The sequence below is a fragment of the Thunnus maccoyii genome, chromosome 3 (assembly GCF_910596095.1).
Source record: "Thunnus maccoyii chromosome 3, fThuMac1.1, whole genome shotgun sequence".
NCBI lineage: Eukaryota > Metazoa > Chordata > Actinopteri > Scombriformes > Scombridae > Thunnus > Thunnus maccoyii.
In genome coordinates, this window is record NC_056535.1 from 29,659,586 (window position 1) to 29,680,319 (window position 20,734).

Here is a 20,734-nt window from a genome sequence, read left to right on the forward strand (position 1 = left end):
TACGGTTTGCACGTACAAACCAAACAATCGAAAAGATAATTAACAGACTAATCGATAATAAAAAGTCATTAGTTGTGGCCTGACTCCTGACAGTGACAGAGCCTGTGCTTTTATACTGAAGGAAGGCGGTGCTGGGCCGGCTGATGTTGTGCCTTCGAGCTCGGCTGTCTGTGTCCTTTACAGGCTTCTGTTGTTTCAACCATTGACGCTTCACAGCTCACACACTATAGAGCTGTCTGCTGGTTTTTCCATCAGTGAAGTGTGTGTGTGTTTTAGTGTAAGAAACCAAAACTCGTTCGTCAGCTTGAAGCAAACGAGATGATTACCAGTCGTAAAGCAATATAAATTCTGAGTTACTGCCTGGAATATTTCTCAATGAATCCGTAGTAATCCAGTAAATTCATTTTTCTGCAGATTTGTAACTTGCTACAAATGTAAAAAGAATAAATATGAGTTAGTTTTTGTTTTTCTTTTAGTAATTTGGTTCATAAACTCTTAGAGATTAAATGAAAAGATGAGAAGAGGAAAGTTTTATTAGATGGATTTATTTAATTCCTACATTAAGGTACTATAAAACAGTACATTTCTATAAGATGTAGAAAAAAAAAGTAAAATAACAGTCTAACTATACAAAATTGAAACAGACATTTCCAGAAAAAAAAATTAAAATATTCACAAGTAGGAAATGCTGAATCTTCTCTTCCAACAAACTCTTAAACTGCAGATGAACCAGAAGTCGTCGCTCTGCCTTCAGCAGCAGCTCGAATATCAGAGTCAGAGGATAAAACACAGAAGAGAGAGAACAAAACGACTGCAGCAATAACTGACAGCCATAGCGTCCTTCTACATGTGTCAGATATAATGAAATATGTTCTTGGGATCAATAATTAAAAAGTGTACGGAAGCCCATTTCCGCCAAAAGAAGAAAACAAAAAGGATGAAAATTGCAATTATGAGATAATAAATATGTTTTTTACTTTTTCAGTCAAAATTATAGTGAGTCATAATTTCTTAGTCAAATCAATTCCATACGATCATTTCATCATTTGACATATTTGACAATTCCTCTATTTGTTTCTTGTCCTGCCGGGAACGGGCTTCCACTGCGGTGTCTTCGAACTGCTTTCGAAATGCCCTCATCATCACTGCTTCCTGCACCAATGTTAGAAAAGCATTACGAATCATTAAGAAATATATAACCATAAATGTAACATTAATATTCAGTACTTTACAAATATATAACCACAAGCTTAACAATGTAACCACAGTGTTTAATATATTATGGTGTACGAGTGCAGCCACCAGCCAAATTAATTTGAATTGTGTGTTCTGAATTTTGTGAATGAAAATGCAGAGAAAATTTAATTTGAATTCAACACATAATTCAAATGAATTCTGACAAAACTCTTCCACCATATTATATCACATTAGCAGGTTTTAGAAAATTCTTTGATTTAGTGAGTGGTCATCATGTTACTTGCTGCTTTAACGATGAGTCGTCATCAACAAACATTTAGAAGACACTTAATAAGGAATGCTTTTAAAAAATATGATATGAAAAACATAGCGCTCATTAAAGATGAATGAATATTGATAAATGTTCTATTATGGTTTTTAACGGCACTCTTTAGAAGGAAGCATCCATTGATGAATAAGTGGTTTTTCACTACCTATTTAGTGTTTACTTGCTCTTGGTCCTAAATGTTGACAATAATACAAAGACGCCATATTGTCAACATCCATAAGGCGATGATACATTCAGCAGCTTTTGGTAAAAATCTTTGTGGATAACAGAACCCCAGGAGCTGCTTTGATCCCATTGGATGTTGGTGCCAAGGAACATCTGAACATGTTCATGGCATTGTGTCTTCCTGCGTTTCTGCATCAAAAAGTGCCCGAAGAGTTTGTTTCAGCATCACATTTTGGTTCCGAACATCAACTCGCAAAGTGGTCTCCAACCAATCAGGACGCAGTGCTGAAGCAGTCTTTGGTTTGAACTGATCCGCTCTGCCAGCATCTGGAGATCCAGTCCTCCAAAAATCCTCCAGGCAGGGCGACCAGAGTGCCACTGTTCTAGAACGCAGTGGTTACCATAGTTACCTGAACTAGTGTTCTAGAACACAGTGGTTAACCTAGTAACCTTAACTAGTGTTCTAGAACGCAGTGGTTACCATAGTTACCTGAACTAGTGTTCTAGAATGCAGTGATTACAATAGTTAACAGGGAATGGAGTGCTACAACACAGTGGTTACCATAGTTAGAAGTGTTCTATGACTCAGTGTTACCATAGTTACAAGGGATTAGTGTTTAGATGCAGTGGTTACCATATTTCCAGGGACTAATGACACAGTGGTTACCAGAATTCCCAGTGTGTAGTGTAGAAACCAGTGGTTACCGTAGTTATCAGAGTTATCAATGTTCTAGAATGCAGTGGTTACCATAGTCACAGGGGCAAATGTTCTACAGCCCAGTGGTTACCATAGTTACAGGGGCTGGTGTTTCACAACTCAGTTATTTCCATAGGTGTCTCCACTCCAATGCCTGTTAATTATTCCAGTTTAGTGTCCATGACGATTGGATGACAACACTTCTGAGACAGGATTCAGGTCCAACACCAAAACATCTTTGGCCCTGTAATGACATCACTGGGCTGGTCCTCTTTTGATTGGCTGGAGGCGTCCCCTACTATGATACTACAGGTTCAAGTCCATCGCTGTGTTCCAGGTGATGATGGTGGTGCAGCTCAGCTTTACAAACTGTGGCAGCGCTGCAGCGGAGCAACGCGACCGCTGGGGGCTCCTCGTCACCTGAAAGACACAAAGCCAGGTGTGAGGTAACCATTTTCATTTAGGAAGTCCTTTATTTTGCTGTTGTTCAACAGTCATATGAGGAAATTTGAGGAGTGAAATGTGATGTAACAAATTAAAATGAAATCATGACAACATGGAATAATAGCATAGAATGATATTAGTAATAAAACATTTGTTGATGTTCAGCCGGTCTTACCCAGGCCGGAAGAAGATGATTCGCTGTCGGCCAGGGAGGAGGAGTCAGCCTGGTCATGTGACAGTCCCTCCATTAGGGGAATGGAAAGCTCTGAGGAGGGGACAGACGAATCATAGATGCCCGAATCACGAGGAGGCGGGACCTCTGGAGGGGAAGGACGGCCTTCTTCTGTCTGGACAGGTAGGGAGCACACCTCGTCCTGGAGGATGGAGGGAGCAGAGGAGGAGGAGGAGGAGGAGGAGGAGGAAGATTCTCCAGGTAACAGTCCTGATATTCCAGAAGTGGACCTGAGGGAGCAGAAAAGCAAACACTTGACCAAGGAAATACAAAAACTGAAATTTTGCTTTAATGCTCGCAGTAACACAATATAAAAACACTGCAGCGGTATTACAACTTGCTTTACCTTGAAGTGTGTCCCAACATGGACAGAGAGCAGTGTGGCAGGCCTGGACTGGGACAGAGACCTGGACTGGGACCAGGACTGGGACTGGGACTTGGACTGGAGCCAGGGGCCAGCAGAAGCACATTCCTCCTCGACACTCCCTCCCCACTCTCCAGCGACGGCGTCTTCACCACCACCTCATTCAGCACCAAGCCAGAGTCAAACTTCTCCTCGGGTTGAGATGAGGTGGAGGAGCAGGGGGCCTTTGAAGGAGAGTTTTGAGCCAGGACGGCGGGGAGAGGAGGAGAAGGTGACGAGGAGGAGGCCGAGGAAGCGCCTGCAGGAGCTGGAGCCAGAGGCTTCTCGAACCAGTCAGGGTTCTGGCTGATGTGCTGGTGCATGTTGCAGATGGAAACGTAGAGCGAGCGTCCAGACTTACTCCTGAAGTAGTTCCTCCGGGAGACGTTGAGAGGCTGCGACTCGCGGTCGACCAGACTGGACTGACTGGAGTGCAGCCGACTGAAGAGCTGAGGCAGCTGGTCCATCAGCTTGAATCTAAACACAAGAAAAAAATGATTGATCAGACAGCAGGCAGTAACTAAGAGCTGCTTTAAATATATTTCACTTCAATTATATAATATAAATTATATTTATTTCATACTTTCTGGCCATTGCATTGTATTGCAAATGGTAAGAAATTACTTTGAGTTTGAAACTATAAACTCCTCCAAAAACATGAAATACAAATAATACTGAAAAACTCAAATCTAATAAATAATTAAATAAAAACAAATCAGGGCTGTTTTTTTTATTTTAGGTGTTTCAGTTATTTTGTCCAGGCTGTTGTTGTTTACCTGGGAGCCAGACTCAGCATGGTGGGGATGTCGCTCTCTGTGGAATAGTCGAAGTAAACCGTCATGAAGCGGTTCAGCTCCTGAGCCCCGCCCCCCTCGCTCTGCTTCGCCATCCGCAGCTTCTCAGCGATCATGGCCACGGTCACAATGAACAGGTCACTGCCCGATCCACCGGTCGGAGAGCTGCTGCTGCTGCTGTTGTTGCTGTTGGTACTGCGGCGACTGACTGGCGTCTTCCCGCGGCGGCTCTTCTTTTCCACAAAGTAGCTGCAGGAAGAGAACTGAGCTGGTTAGAATAGAATAAAATAATAATAATAATGAAGGACAGATGGGAGGGACAGCAGGAAGGAAGGAAGAAAGGTAGGAAAGAAATGTGTACAGAAAAAATGAAGAAAGGATGGAGAGATGGGAGAAGAAAGAGAGAAATAAGGAAAAAAGGAAATAATGAATGGAAAAGAAGGAAAATTAAAAAAATAGTGAATACTGAAGGACAGAATAAAGAACAATAGAGGAGCAGAGGCAGCTTCAATATTTTATTATAAGTTCTATCACACAATAGAGTTCCTCACTAATGGAAAATAAAGCTTTTTTTCCTTTAGAGGATTTTCACTACAGTACAATCAGTGTTTTTGCAGCATCTAGTGGTGACTGGAGGAACTGCAGCTGAAGACATGTAACTGACTTCTGTGCTCAGACAGACTTTAGTCATGTGTGAAAAAAATGCAGCACTCACATTCATTTGGTGTTAATGCAGAGGTTCCTTAAAAAATACTGGACTGTCCTGCAAAAAAGTTAAACCTGGCTCAACTTTTATTGCAACGTCTCAAACTAAAACAGTCCTAGTAGGTTACTTTGTGCTGGGAAGACTGTATTTCTGTTTGCGTCGTGATTGTTGCAATAAAAGATAAAATTATTGCAGCTGTGATAACTGTGATAACTGCTGTGCAGTGTTTTGGTATCTGATGAACCTTCAAACTCACGGATCTGTTAGTCAAAGTGGACTTGAATCATATTTCATCATCTCACTGGTACCTGAAACAACATGCCCGCACAAGCAGCCCCTTGCACTGTTTTAATCTACAGCTGTGTTTGGTCTGAACAGTAGCTTTGAGTAGATGCCATCAGAAACGGAGTAGAAGACAGTAGAAGAGTACCGTAGGCCCTTGGAACAGACGGTGATGATGAAGTTGGCCTCGTCCAGCTGTCTACTGAGCCATGACATCTGACCCTCTTTGCACATCTCCAGGTGTTCCCACAGGTCCAACACAACCTGAACAGGAGTGAACAGAAGTTTGACAACCAAACTCGAACCTTCAAAGCTTAAATGACTCATTCTTATGGTCTATTTTTAAAATCTTTCACTCTCTCTCACCTCACAGCTGCAGAAGTCCTGCAGGAAGTAGGCGAAGCTCTGGATGACGCTGGTGTGTTTGGGACAGTCTCTGTTGGAGTAACAGATGAAGACTTTGGGGCGGGGCCACGGCCGCTCCGTGTTCAACGCTGCACTGTGATTGGACGACTCGCTGCTCTCTTCGTCCAACTGGCTGTAGATGTTTTCTAACAGGAGAGGAGATGAATGTTCAGAATCTTAGCCATAAACCGAACTTAGGCCTGACAGAAATTAGGCCACTACATTTAGATCTAACATGTCATGAAATCAATTGGTGCAAAAGTTTAAATTTTAGTCTTTAAGATTCATCCTCTGGTAACCACTGAATGTCTGTATGAAACCTCATAGCATTCCATCAAAAAGTTGTTGAGATACTTGAAAGTCTCTTGCTAAAAAAGTGTCTGTGTGCAACTGCACAAACAAATAAAGGCTACTAATTGATCACCATGATGACCTCATTCAAGGTAGCATCAAGTCTCTGCATTATGAACTGAAACCTGAAACCAATGGCTGCCTGGAGAGAATGACATTAATCAAAATACTAATTATTTGATTTGAACAATTGATTGTCAGTGATGTGATGTTTACTATACAGCAGATGATTTATATATAGAGAACTAAAACTTAATACATGCAAAACCACCAGAGTGATCCTTTTTCCTTAAGAGAGAAACACGGAGCACCTTTGAATTTTAAATCACGTTTCTACTCACCTTGCTGTTTCTTGCGACACATGACAGTGAAGAGAGTGGCGAAGGCAGACATGACGACCAGAGGCACTGTGATGGCCATGGCACGGATAGGCCCCGCCCAGGGGGAGTGGACTGGCAGACGAAACAGACAAACCCATCATGAGACAACAAAACTAAAACAATTAAAAGAATTATAGTTATATGAACATTAAATCAAATAACTTCCTGTAATGTGAAGTGGCAGCTAGTACTGACAGACCTGATGCCCACTCTGCAGCTCTGTGGAGGTTTATCTGGACCAACAGATAAACCTGACACCCCAGTTTAAAATTACTAATCTCCCAGTATAATACCATATAAACTTGAGTGTAAACCACTTGACCAGCATGAAATGGCAACTTCAAAAGTATCTAGATTACAATTTTCAAACAGCATTTTAACCTAATGAGTGAAATTTTAAAGCATTTTAATGAAAAATATGAGAAAATGAAAACCTTTGTGGAAAAAATCTCTCAAAAGATTCTTTCTTTATCATGTTTTTCTAGCTCTGCTGACAAAATAACCACCTCTAACTGTAATAAATGTGGTTTTTACCTTTTAGGATTTACCTGTATGCTGTTTTTAAGGTTTTATGTACCTTAGTCTCTAAATGTTCTATGTTTTACCTTGTTGAGAGACAAATTACCAAATTTTCAGGGAAAATTTATAATTGAAGCTGAAGTTTACAAGATCGATAGTTATACAGATTACTGTGCTGTTCCTATAGAGTGTGTGTGTGTGTGTGTGTGTGTGTACGAGTGTCTCACCCTGGCTGACGTGGTACTGAGTCTGCCTCCTGGAAGTGTTGCTGTCGTCTCTCAACTGATACAGAAAACAAGAAAAGTAATGAAAGAAAGGGAGGGAACAGAAGAGAGAAAAAATATTAATTTAATTGACTGAGAAGTTAGATATAAATTCTGAACTTGGAAAAAGTTTGTCTTTAAAAGTCTTTCAAATGTTTTCCATTTTAATCCATTTATTAGGTAAACAATAACATCCAGTTTAACCAGTTCAGAGCTGAGAGCTGGCCAGTGCTGTGATCCTCAGTCTGGTGATTAAACTGTGATTGTGTATATGAAGCTCAGTCCTGTGTTGCGTTCATGTACCTCTATAGTGTAGGTCCCCGGAGTGACATCCTGGAGGATGCATGTAGTTCTGAGCTGGTTCGCGTCCTGCACACAGTGAAACATACAAACAATCAACATAAAACTCAACCAGGGCTGCAGGACAGATCGTGTTTTTATTAGTAGTAATAAATAAGTTTCCTCAATAAAGAAATCTATAGAAAATAGCAGCAATATCAGAACAGCTGACAGTCACAATCCTGAGGAGAGCACTGCAAAGCTTTGACTATGAAGCAGCTGATAGTAGTTCACCAGAACTTTCAGACACTGAATGCAGCATCATAAAAAGCTGTTAGTGGACAAGCTTAAACCAGCTGAGCATGCCGGACGTTTTGGAAACACTTTCTGCCGACGTCTTGGGATCTGAAAGGCTTGGTCCGCAGAAAATGAAAACCTCTGTCAACGGAAAACTGAAGAGCTGAAGGCAACAGTAATTAGACATGTTGCTCAATCCTGATTTATGGTCTTACTGGTTTGCAGCGCTGCAGTTTGAACGGTCCTTCCTGCCGCAGTTTGTAGTACAGGTAGTACAGGTGGAAGCCGAAGGAGGGCGGCGCCTGGTCGAACGCCACGTGGAGGTTCGACCCCAGCTGAGACACGTTCAGGGTCTTCGGTTTCCAGACTGCAAAGATGGACAGAAAACTTAACTTCCAGTCAAAGGGGCATTTCTGATCGTACTTTAATGATGCCGTTGGACAATTAGTAGTATAAAAATGATGACAAATGTACCAATTACCATAAATTCTCAGTTCTCTTATTAACTTTACCTCAACAGCAGAGAGAAGGTCTTTATTTCAAACTCAACGCTTCCTCTATGTTAATCTGTGTTCTTGATAAATTCAGTATAATGTACATTTCCACAGCCGTACTCCCATCGTGTCATACTCACCACTCTGCTGCTCTTTCAACACAAATGTTTTCAGTAACTATTTCAAATCGCTTCTAATTTTCCGTGTTTTTGATCTGTGTTTAGCTACTGTCAAACTCAACACTTCCTTCACAGATGTAACATAGATGTCAAACATCATTCCTCCCATTCCCTGGTAGGCTTTCAATGTGAAACATCTGCACCGGGCCTTTTTGTTCTGGTGGATGTGGAAACATAGAATATCCATCTTTATGACTCGAATACCAACAAGCTTCTTCATGGTGCTGATTGGATTTGATCTGTCCAGGATGTAATCGCTCCATCCACAGAGAGAAACTGCATCCACTCATTTAGGCTTAAATTAGTATGTGGTTTATAGTTTACAACTCTAAGAAAAAGACAACAAACCGCTGGGAGTAACTCCGTCTACATGTGGATCTGATTATGACGACGACAGTGAGGAACTTACATGGTTTGCAGACCAGGTTGTCTGAACCCAGGAGGACTTCACAGGCTGGAAGATGAACGCACACAAAGACAGAAATGGTTAAACGGTTTGTTTTCATCATCGGTTCAGTGCCTTGATACATTTTAAGGGACATTTTGGGCAACATACTTCTTTTCCATCTTCCCCACATGGATATCATCTGTGTGTGGAGTACAGAGACAGGTGTGGGATGTGTTTGTAGTTAAGTAAACTTTGTTAAACCACATCGTCTTCTGGATTTGTTAGAAGACATAAAGAGTTTCTTTGAGCCAGTGTTTCCCAACCTTGTTAGCTTGTGGCCACTGTGATACAAAACAGTCATATGTGTGTCTCATTTGAATACAATGCCTGAAGAGGTAAAACAAAGACTAAATAAAAGTCTAATAATATTGTGGAGCTGAATTATTTGATGACCATCTAGTGGCCTCTTAGATTCTTCTTCTGACACCTTGTTCTGGTCCCGATCCACACTTTAGGAGCCACTGTGGATGATGAAGGGTGCCAGTTTTACCAGTTTTTATAATTTATAATGTAAAAATACATCTTTGCAACCCAAAATATCAGATTCCATCTTCGCTGTGTTTCTTTAAAGTTTCCTGTCAACTCTCGGCATTCATTTATTCATTTACTCAGCAGAATACAATACATAAAATGATGGAAGTTTGTTCCATGTGGGTGGAAAAATAATGTGGCAGAAATGTTCTGGGTCTGAGTAAGAGTTTTGTTTCAAACTCTGACAGTTTTTTTCCTCGACTTCTGTCATTCGAGCCACATGAGCGGGAAGGAGTCTGTTAGAGACATTTAAAAAGGCTATTAATCGCTCAATAAATCAGTTTAATCAATTAACTAAACGACCCTGTTTGGATGCGGTGAATACTGGACTCACAGTTGGTCCTGAGGAAGGACGGAGTGAAGAAGCTCTCGTTCATCAGAGTTGGGAAAGGAACAACACGAACCATGTAGTCCGTGTCAAAGGTCAAACCGCTGAACGGCTGACTGCTTAGCTTCTGTGTGAGGAAAGTGATAAATAACGCAAAGAGTCAGATGACAGCAGTGAAATAGTGAACAGATTTAATAAATCTTCTTCAGACTTAAAGTTCAGGGAAGGAAATGATGAGTGATGAGTCTGTTTACTATTCAGAGGAAATTACGGAAAAACTGTTTTAAGCCCCATTCGCATGTGATTAACATTACAGGAGGAGGTGGAGAATGAAATATTGCTTCCTGTGAAATTTAACTCTCTCATCTCGTATTTTAACCATCAGGAAATGACAGGACATGGTCTGTAAAAGACACGGAGCCAAAAGCTTCTCCAGAGATGCTGCATGAAGTGAATCATTGAGTCCTTCTCAAAGTCATAACTCATTAAAATCTTAACACACTGACATGACACATATTGATATCATTCAGTTCGACCTACACTCCCCGAGAACATTATTATCCTTGATGTCCACAATAATTAAACATCCATGAATCAGCTTAGAAATCAGAGAAAAAAAGAGGCTTCAGAAGCTGAGAAATATAAGTTTTCTTCAGTATTAAAGTAATCTAGTGATAGTTGTCTGTACATCTATAGGTTCATTGCAAACAGGAACTGATAATAGCTGATTCAGCGTACTTAAATGATGCCAAAATGTAAACAAATATAGGTTGGGCTAATACCAGTAACAATACCAGTAGCTGACATTACAACAGACCATGTGATGAGCTTTTATGCTCTTCTCTTGCTGGTTTTAGTATGTTTCCATCTATAAAATTAGCAAATAAAAAATTCTGTAGTAGAAAGACAAGCAGCTCCTCCTGCAGGAAAAACTCAGAGATCCAAATTTAAAGTAAAAGGATGTTGCTTTAGACGGGATTTAAATTACAGGAGGACCAGTGAGTTCGCCAAAAAACAGTAGGTCATTTCAGCTGTAATTATTATACGAGGATGGGGGTGAAAATAACTCACATACACACTGCGGACTGGATTAAAATTACAGAGCAGGTAATTTTAATATAACCGCACCTCCTCTAGAGAAATAAATCCTGTCCGAATGGGGCTTAAGAGTCTATAATATAATAATAATTAACACTTAGCACAAACAAAGGATATGATAACAAAAGGCAAAGAGCAAACACTAAAAAAAATCTATACAAACTGCATGTTGACACAGATATTTAAAGATATTCAAAATAGTAAAGTTGTGAGGTTTCTGTCGTTGTTTTTGGTCGTACCGTGTTCCTGTAGGAGAAGTTGAGCTGTCGCGGGTCTTTGAGGATCAGATGTTGACATTGTTTTCCTTCTGGATTCTTGTCTTCCAGATAAACTCTGAAGCCTTTAATGTGTTCGATCCCTGCGGAGACACGACAGGAAGTTCAGCTTCCACTTCCATCCCTCTCTTCTTCTCACCTTCCTTTCCTTTTCTCCTCCTCCTCCTCTCTCATCATTGTTGTTGTTCCATTCCTTCTCCTCTCTTCGTCACTTTTCCTCCTCTGTTCTTCTCTTTGTTTTTCTTGTCCTCCCTTCCTCTTTTCTTCTAGTTTCTTTTCCTCCCCTCCTGTCCTTGTTTCCTTTCCTACTCTCTTCTTGTTTTTTCATTCTACTCCTCTCACCTCCTCACTTTCCTTTTTTCCTTTCGCCCCCTCTTCTACTCTCCTCCTGTCCACATTGTTAACTCTCCTCTCGTTTTATTCCTCTTTCCTTCTTTCTTCTCTACCTGATTCCTTCCCTTCCTTCCTCTTGTCTTATTGTTTCCTCCTTTCCTCGTTCTTTACCTCCCTTCATTTCCTTTTCACTCCTTCTCGTTTCCTCATCTGTCCCCTCTTTGTTCTCTTTCCTCCCCTTCTTCTCTTAGTTTCCTTCCTCATTCTCCCATCCTTGTTTCCTTCCCTTTCATCCTTTCCTCATTTCTTCTCCATCCTCCCTTCCTCTCTTCTTCTAGTTTCTTTTCCTCCTCTCCTGTCCTTGTTTCCTTTCCCACTCTCTTCTTGTTTTTCCTCCTCTGTTCCTCTCATCTGCTCTCTTTATTTTCTTTTTCCTCTTCTCCTTGTTCACTTTCCTCTCTTCATTTCATTGTTTCCTCTTCTACTTTTCCTCTTTCTGTTCTGTTCCCCTCATTTCTTCACATCTTCACCTGTCCTCTCTTTCTTTCCTCACATCCTAGCATCCTTTTTTCCTCCTTTCTTCCCTCCTCTCCCCAACAAATTCCCTCTCCTCCTTTCCACTCCTTGTTTTATTTCTCCTTCATTGTTTTCCCTTCCCCATTTCTTCTTCTCTACTTGATTCCTTCCTTCCCTCCCTTTTGTCTTACCGTGTCCTCCTCTACTTTCCTTTTGTTCTTTCCCTCCCCTCATTTCCTTTTCACACCTCCTCTCCTCCTCGTTCCCTCTTTTCTCTACCTGCCCCCTCCTTGTTTCTTCCCCTCCTCCTCCTCCTCCTCCTCTCTGCTCTTTGAAAACACGTCTGTCTTGTAATTAGACCTTTACATCCACAGGACATGTTTTTCTTATTAGCTCTGTGGGGAGTGGAGAGAGAGAGAGAGAGGGAGAGAGACAGAGAGCTGTAGTAGAACAGGTTTTTCTGTCTTGAGGCAGATTCCTGAACACCTCTCTCTCTCTCTCTCTTTCTCTCTCTCTCCCCCTCTCTTTCTCTCTCTCTCTCTCTCTCTCCCTCTCCCTCCTGCAGAGTCGAGGACAGACGAGGATGTTTTTGCATTTTAACGACAGCTGCAGTGTGACTGCTGGTTTGTTGTTTTTTTTTTCCCCCTTTCACCTCAGTATCATTTCTAGTATCTACATGTTTCAAATTAAAGGTATTTTTTAAACCAGTTCAATCCTGCACACACGACTGGAAACAATGCATCCAACTCTACACCATGTTATTCTTTCCTGAGGGAGTTGCACGACACATTTAGCTTTCGTCCACTTAGCGCAAGTTCACGTCTGTATAGTTTTATGGCTATAGTGTAAAACACATGCGACACGTCATGTGACTCCATAATTACCAACATCAGGTGCTGCTGTGCTCTACATCAGCACGACAAACTGAAGTCAAGATACAACATATCTGTCTCTCCTTCTTTCAGATGCATGTTTAGAAGTCTGCAATGAATTTCTAATCCCGACTCATAACTAATTAATACTGAAAACAGCATGAAATGGTTATGTAGTTTGATGAGGATCACGTGACTTTTGACGGTCACATGATCATATCCTAAATTCTCAATAAACCTAAGCAGGATTCGTCCACCTGCTACAGTCTGTCAAATCAAATCAGCAAATCAGCTTTTACTATCTGACAGAAACGTGTCATCATGTGACATAATTATTCAGTGTTTCAAGATATTAAATTTTAGTAAAAGAATATTTTCATATGGAAAAACTGAAAATATCTCTTAAAATAAGAAAAGTGTGAGATGAGATGAGAACAAACTACAATCACACTGGACTTGAATTAAACCCGTTAACATCCAGATTTCCCTTTTTCTTGTTTACACTTCACTGGTTTTCAGCTTCATAAAATCATCTTATTTCACACCATCATATATATATATAACATCAGACATTAAAGCTCTATGATGTTTCCACTCAGTGAAATATTCAAACCCAAGACCTGCACCATTCAATCAAAATGGAAAAAATCTACATTTGATTGACATTTTCTATTTTGACAGATTTGGTATCTATATCTATATCTTGTATCTTTAGAAACTTTGTACAAACTTAAAGAAATGCAATTTAAATTCTAGTGAAGATCCAAAAGTTTGGTTACACGGCAGGAAACTGAAATCATCATTTTCACAGCTCGTTAAGGAGTGAAGGTGATGATTTCACTGTTGGACTATCGATACGTATTGATAATCTACAGATTCATCTTGATCTTCTGTAAGTCCGCTGAGCATCGGAAACATTTCAGGAAGCTAAATAAACTTCTTTGGAAAAGATAAACTTTTCCAGCTGCTTTTGTTCGAAAACTTTCAGCTGTGACGTTCTCAGCAGGAAGACGATGATGAGCAGATCTTCAGGAGGAAGTTTGACAGATCGGTGGAGTTTTTTCAAATTAGGGCTGGAACTAACGATTATAAAAGTATTGATTAATCTGTCGCTAATTGTCTCGATTAATCGATCTTTCGTTTGTTATCAGTTATCAGTTTACTATCACAGAGAACTAAAGAAACCAGAAAATATTAACATTTAAGAAGCTGGAACCAGAGAATTTTTGCACTTTTTCTTAAAAAAAATGACTCAAAATGATTCATCGATTATCAAAATAGTTGACGACGACTTTTCTGTCAAATGACTAATCGATTAATCGACTACTGCAGCTCTATTTCAGATGATTGATTCTGGCTGCTGGTCATGTGCGACTGTGACATGGAACATTTCTGGAAGATTTCTGTCTTTCTGTGAGAAAACAACAGGCCGTATTGTCACAGCGAGAGAGAGAGCGAGAGGTTCACCTTACACTGAGCGCACACACACACACACACACACACACATTCCTTCACGGTCAAATCGTGGTATTGTTGTGTGAGATGTGATCCTCTCTCTCTCTCTCTCTCTGGGCCTGATCAAAGGGACACACACACACACACACACACACACACACACACACACACACACACACACACACACACACACACACACACACACAGAGCTGGGTAATCTTACAGATTTGAGGACTTTGAAGCTTTTACTTTCCTGTTCCTCCTCCTTCATTTTCCCTTCTCTCTCTCTCTTTAAATCTGTCTCTGAAGAATCTTGTAAATAACAGACAGGTAAACAGACAGACAGGTAAACAGACAGACAGGTACCCAGTGGACTGGCAGACCAGTGGACGACCACGCCGGCCTGGTCCTCACAGGCCAGATGGCTGAAGGAGATGTTGGTCACTTCATGGATCACATGTTTCCCCAAAGGGTAGTTTAATGAACAATCTGCAGGGCGAGAGACATGGGAGAGAGAGAGAGAGAGAGAGATTCAAACAACAGCACATACAACCACACTTGATCTGCTTTAAACAGCGATTACATACAGTATTTTAACTCATATCTACATTAAACTTAAAACCGGTTCTACCAACAACCCCGTGGTGCAGTCGGTGACCTCATCAACTACTCCTACAGAGCAGCTACATCAGACAGCGTCAGTCTGTGACGGACATGAAACACGCTGGTTGAATCATCAGCGCAGACAACAAGACACTGAGCAGTAGAAGTTGAGTTTCATTGAAAAAGAAGCTGAAGCTCTAAATCATGAAGGAATCAATGAGCGTATTGATCCTACCTGAGCTAGTATTAGATTATATGTCATTGATCCTCTCTTTCCACCTTCTCAATTCCTCATAAGGTTGTTTTTTTATGCTTTTAGGTTTGTATGGCCTCATTACTATGTGTATCTTTTACAAGATTTACTGTATTACCAATTCCATATACAGTTTTAAGCTTATGGCTTTTGAATGTTTTAGCTTTGTAAACAGTATTTTTCTTTCTTTTCCATCTACTGTGTGTATCTGTTGATTTGGGTGAACTGTTGCAATTGCCCTTAAATGGATGAATACATTTATGTTGAATTGAATTACATTTTGAATATAATTTTTTGGTTAATTTCAGTCGCAGCGGTGGTGCAGTGATGAAGCGTTTTGAGCAGTGAACTGAAGAGTTTTTCACGTTCAGGTTCATGTAAAAGTCTCGTGAATGTCTTTCAGTCAAAAGGTCAACAGGTAGAAGAACGGGGACATAAAAACATAAAGGATAAAGCTTCCATTACTCTATTTTTCTGACTGTCAGCAATTTTTTACATACAGACAGCTCAGCTAACATGAACAGTCTGATTGAAAATAGGAAAGGTTTTTTTAGCAGTAAGGCTGCAAGTATCTTTATCGATTAATCGTTTTGTCCATAAAATGTCAGAAAATGATGAAACTAGTGGTTATAATTTCTTAGAACCCATAGTAACGTATTCAAATGTCCTGTTTTGTCTGATCGACAGCCAGAAATGAGTTTATACTCATAGAGAAGCTTCAAACCTTCAAATTTGAAAAGCTGCAACCAGCAAATATTTGACGACTAAAACGATCAGTTGATTATTGAAATAGTTGCTGATTCATTTTCTGTCGATCAATCACACCTTCAATCATTCAACCACCATGTATGTGTTACCCTGACTTCTCCTGTTGAGGATTTTTCCCAACATTTCTTTTGTTTTATCTCATGAAAGACGAAGATGGAAGGGCAGCAGAGGAGGAGGTGGAGGAGGAGGAGGAGGAGGAGGAGGAGGAGGAGGAGGAGGAGGAGGAGGAGGAGGAGGAGCAGCCAGCCATGAACCGAGAAGGAACGGAGGAGAAAAGATGGACTTAGGATGTAGAAAGGAAAGGGGGCGTGAGCTCAGACACGACTGACTGCTCCTCTTTCCTCCTGCAAGCCACCTATTGACGAAGAGGATTGAGGTGAGGAAGAGGAGGAGGAAGATGGGACAGAGGAGAGGAGATGGAGGATGACTGAGAGGAGGTTAGGAGAGCACGGGATATGACACGAGTCACTGATCCTCTTCCAACCTACCTCCTCATCCTCCTCATCCTCCCCAAAGACGGGGTCATGTTCAGGGCTTAAGGAAAAGGTCACGGCTGGTCGCTCATCTTCCTCTTCTTCACCTCCTCTTCCTCCAGCACAAAGCTTCTTCGGAGGATGTGAGGAGGAGGAGGAGGAGGAGGAGGAGGAGGGGAAGGCTGTAGATTGTTACTCCTCTTCCTCCTCTTTGTCTTCTTTTTAAGACAAAGGAGAGGAGAAAGAGGAGGATGAAAGAGGGCCAAAGAGGAAGTTCATGACTGGAGGAGGAGGAGGAGGAGGAGAACCTTCATCTTAAGTTCTCACCTTCCTCCTCCTCTTCCTCCTGTTCTCCTTCCAATTCAAGAAGCAAAGATGAGGAGATGGAGGTTGGTAGCTCTCATACACTCTTCCTCCTCTTCTCTTCTGCTCTTCTTCAAAGCTCTCGAGAGGAGGATGAAGGAGACAGCAACTTGTTCTTCTTCCTCATAATAAAACTGTTTTTGGAGAAAGAGCTCCTCCTCCTCTTCCTCCTCCTCCTCCTCCTCTACTAACTAACGATGACTAACTAAAGATACTGTAGATTTACGTTCTGACCATCAGTTTTAATTATTTCAACTTTGTTTCTGAGTTATCATGTTTTCTCTGTCGGTTTTGTACAGACGATGGAGCAAAACACGTTACCACGGTTACCAAATTCATCCAAAACTACCCCGGATCAGAAAGTGAACCGATTTAAACTGCTGAATGTTTTCTATAAAATGTGGTTTTTGGCTTTGTTAGTGGAGCACACGACTGAATTTGGGTTATTTCAGAACTTTTCTACATTTTTCTTACTGTCAGCAAATATCATGAAAAGACCAAAACCAGAAGTCCAACAAGTGTCCAATAGTCTCAACATTTTCCGATTTCTCTACCCGGTCTGTGGCACGCAGCCGCAAACCCATAGAAGCCGAAGTCAAACCAGAAGTTTTGGATTCAACTTCAGAAGTCGGAAAACCTCGTTAAAAACCCCACTGACATTTGTAGCTATGCTAATAACTGATAATCCTTTCTCAACAGTATGTCATTGTGTGGCTCGATTCATATGTTTAGATAATGACGGGAGTTTTCAGAACAAAAAAAAAAAGCTCTAATATTGTTGTTTATTCAGTATATATGATTTTAGCAGCCTCTAACAAACATCGTTTCCAGGAAGTCCTGCAGCTAAACGTCACAGCTCAACAGAGAACATGAGCATGGAGGCGTCGTGGACAGTTCAGATATGTCTATAACAACAACAGGACAGAGAGGAGCGAACGCTGTACAAGTCTATATACAGGAGACATTACAACTAGAAACAACAACAGTGACTTCAGAAGAAAGTGTTTTATGGATATGAACAAAAACCAAACTAAACCAAGTTACGTTTGAAGTTTAATGGGAGCTGTAGATTTTTTCTGAGCACACAAGGAAAATGATGTTTAACTGTCTTAAATTAATAAAGGTTTAAATTTCTGATAGCAGCTGCTGTAGTAGAGCCGAGCGGTCTGAGAATATAAGTAAACTCCAGGAACATGCTTCATTTATTCAGAAAGAAAAAAGCTGGGCGTTGTGGTTTTTATCAAACGTTACTCAAACAGGAGGAAACTGTGTGTTTGTTGTGTGTATGTGTACGTTCAATGATGTGTTTTTAATAGTTTTTCACAATAAAAGAGCTCTACGGCACAGAGGAAAAATATATATCAGGCTTTGGATACTTGTCATCGTTTGGTCTTTTCATGGGAATTGTTGACGATAAGAAAAATATAGAACATCAACAGACTTATCCTTCAAGTTTCGCCGATCTCATCACCTTCCGTTCCTGACCAACCAGAGGTCAAAGGTCACCCTGCTCTATATTCCCCATGACATCACTGCAAACACAGTGAGAGAAGAAGAAGAATCTGACTCTCCTCCATCCTCCCTTCACTTCATCCTTCAAACAGCTGGAGGTTCAGAGGAAAAGGGAAGCAGTGAGGTGTGTCACCCCCCCCCCCCAACACACACACACACACACACACACACACACACCTCAGTACACACACACAATGAGCTGCTTCTGATTGTCATGTTAAAACATCTCAGTGCTTTACTTTGGATTAAACTGCTGGTGGGTTTCGACACTTTTCATTTAATCTGTTCTTAAGAGGAAGCTGCATCATCGTTTCAAAGTCTCATGACCTTCTGACCTCTGACCTGCATACAACTAGTGACATAATATGTATTGAGATCAGATTAAACGAAATCACTTCTGCAGAGAAATTAAATCCACTGCCAAAAAATTTAGCTTGCGTTCTTAAACAACCGTCTGCTAACACTGAGTAGTGATGATGATACAATGTGTTTAAAGGAATAGTTCGACATTTTGGGAAATATGCTTATTCGTTTCTTGCAATGAGTTAAACATGAGGATCAATAAAACTCCCATGTCTGTACGGTTAAATATGACGCTACAGCCAGGAGACTGTTAGCTTAGCTTAGCATAAAGACTGGAAACAGAGGGAAACAGCTAGCATGGCTCTGTCCAAAGGCAGCGGTGAGAATCTCAGGATGTGAATCAGGATATTTCTCCCTTTTTCTGTCAACATTATTGACGATGTACAAACATCAGTTTTTTGGAAGCTGCAGAAGAATCCTGGAAGGTTTATGGTTTCAACATATTTTCTTTTCTTTTCTTGCCATGAAGGTTTTGTTCCTGAAAAATGAGTAAACCTGTTTATTATTATTACTACACTGTTTCTTTTAATGGTTTCTATCTTTTTCTCTTTATTTTCAGGAAGAAAATTAAAATAGTTAACTTGCAGATTAATATAGGTATGCCTGCAAACTGCAAACAGACAGACTCTCTCTCTCTCACACACACACACACACACACACACAAAAAGAGGAATCTGAAAGTGCTTCTCGCTCATGGTCACGGACAAAGGCGGGAGGCAGGGATCGGCCACGGCTCAGGAACTTGACTTTTACAGAGAAAAGAACAAAAGAGGAGGACGTGGAAGAAGGAAGAAGGGGATGATGTGGGTGGAGATGCGGGGGGAGGAGGGGGTGGGGGGGTGAGGAAGGGACGTGCAGCTTTTCACGCTGGGTAACATGATGGAAGATAAAAGATGATTTAGGGCTCTGATCAAATTGTGCGATTGATTTTAAGTTAACATTTAGGGAGGATTTACCATCAGATGAACATAAATATTCACAGGAAATGTTAAAGACACTCCACTTTAGTTTTGGAGAGAATTCAATCACAATCACTTTTCTCTTGCATAAAGTAACGGACAATTACGTAAAAACAACCACCCATTCAAGGTAAAACAGTGTGATAATTCAGATTACTCACTGTCAGCTCTGAAGGTGACGGCCAACCTGCGACCTCCATCTGTACCAGACTGCACCTGAGAGAGAGAGATAACCACATGATATTTAAAAAAGAACAACAACACTGTTAATATTCTGTGTTAGAAACTTGCTTTTTGTTTGTTAGGTTAGTCAGGCGACTATAAATCAATGAAATCATACGTGGGCTGCTGTTCTTATTCAGAGATAAGGATTTCTACAGATGCCAGTGGGTCAGTGTCCACAGATCTGGTGTCATGCTGTGACGGCTGTTTCCCTCATTTATAATAAAGTAATACACCAATCACAGCTTAAGTAAGCAGTATTAAGAGCGGGGACGTCATCTTCTTGTGCCAGAGCCAGAAAAACTAGCAAAAATTGCCACGAAAACAGGAACAAGAGAGGATGAGCTGTTGACTTCCAACAACCAGTATGAAGCAGCTCTGCAGGCTGATGTTGTAAGTCGACGCTGAGAAAATAACAACTCTTAAATCGTGATAATCAATACTGAGACAGCTGCTGCTGCTGACAGCTGTTACCACATCTTCTGTGCCAACCTGAAGTGACGGCTGGATGCATCAGTTACTGCTGATAATGCAAAATAAGTCTCATGCCCAACATGAACAAGATGTCAGGCTGAAAGAATGAAGTGAAGGGAAACAGACATTCAGGCTTCTTTATAAGTCTCTGTGCACAAATTAACAGAAAATAACATGATAGTTGATATTTTAACAATATGTTTATGGGATCTACATGGTGTAAACAGACTTATGTAACATTTTATTCACTGCAATTGTCCTTTTTTTGCATGGACTTACTTGCATGTCTATGTGACCCGCAAGCTTTATATTTGCTTCTGTCTCTTTGTAAGTTTTTATACCAATCAGTTTAGGCAAAAAGACTAAAGTGGCCTGAATATAAGACGATATGTTATGATACGTTATGGGTTGTTTGTAGGCTAAATGTTGCTATGCTAGTGCTTCATTAGTCTAGTTTAACATGAAGCTAGCTA

At 40.7% G+C, this 20,734-nt stretch overlaps 1 protein-coding gene across 2 annotated transcripts in view; it reads right to left on the reverse strand.

The window, feature by feature from the left end:
- Positions 1-525: 525 nt before the first annotated feature.
- The window catches only part of il17rd (interleukin 17 receptor D), a 34,365-nt gene continuing 14,156 nt past the window's right edge, over positions 526-20,734 (reverse strand). Inside the window, exons 2-16 of one of the 2 annotated variants that reach the window (XM_042404107.1) lie at positions 19,727-19,781; positions 14,638-14,760; positions 11,060-11,178; positions 9,729-9,849; positions 8,825-8,869; positions 7,958-8,109; positions 7,470-7,535; positions 7,131-7,185; positions 6,346-6,456; positions 5,615-5,799; positions 5,397-5,512; positions 4,243-4,509; positions 3,410-3,943; positions 3,007-3,293; positions 526-2,807 (exon numbers count right to left, since the gene is read on the reverse strand). In XM_042404107.1, the coding sequence (XP_042260041.1) occupies positions 2,686-2,807; positions 3,007-3,293; positions 3,410-3,943; positions 4,243-4,509; positions 5,397-5,512; positions 5,615-5,799; positions 6,346-6,456; positions 7,131-7,185; positions 7,470-7,535; positions 7,958-8,109; positions 8,825-8,869; positions 9,729-9,849; positions 11,060-11,178; positions 14,638-14,760; positions 19,727-19,781 (2,358 nt within the window). In that variant the 3' untranslated portion in view covers positions 526-2,685. Of the gene's footprint in view, positions 2,808-3,006; positions 3,294-3,409; positions 3,944-4,242; positions 4,510-5,396; positions 5,513-5,614; positions 5,800-6,345; positions 6,457-7,130; positions 7,186-7,469; positions 7,536-7,957; positions 8,110-8,824; positions 8,870-9,728; positions 9,850-11,059; positions 11,179-14,637; positions 14,761-19,726; positions 19,782-20,734 lie in introns of those variants that run through there. The other variant, XM_042404108.1, reaches the window with a different exon arrangement.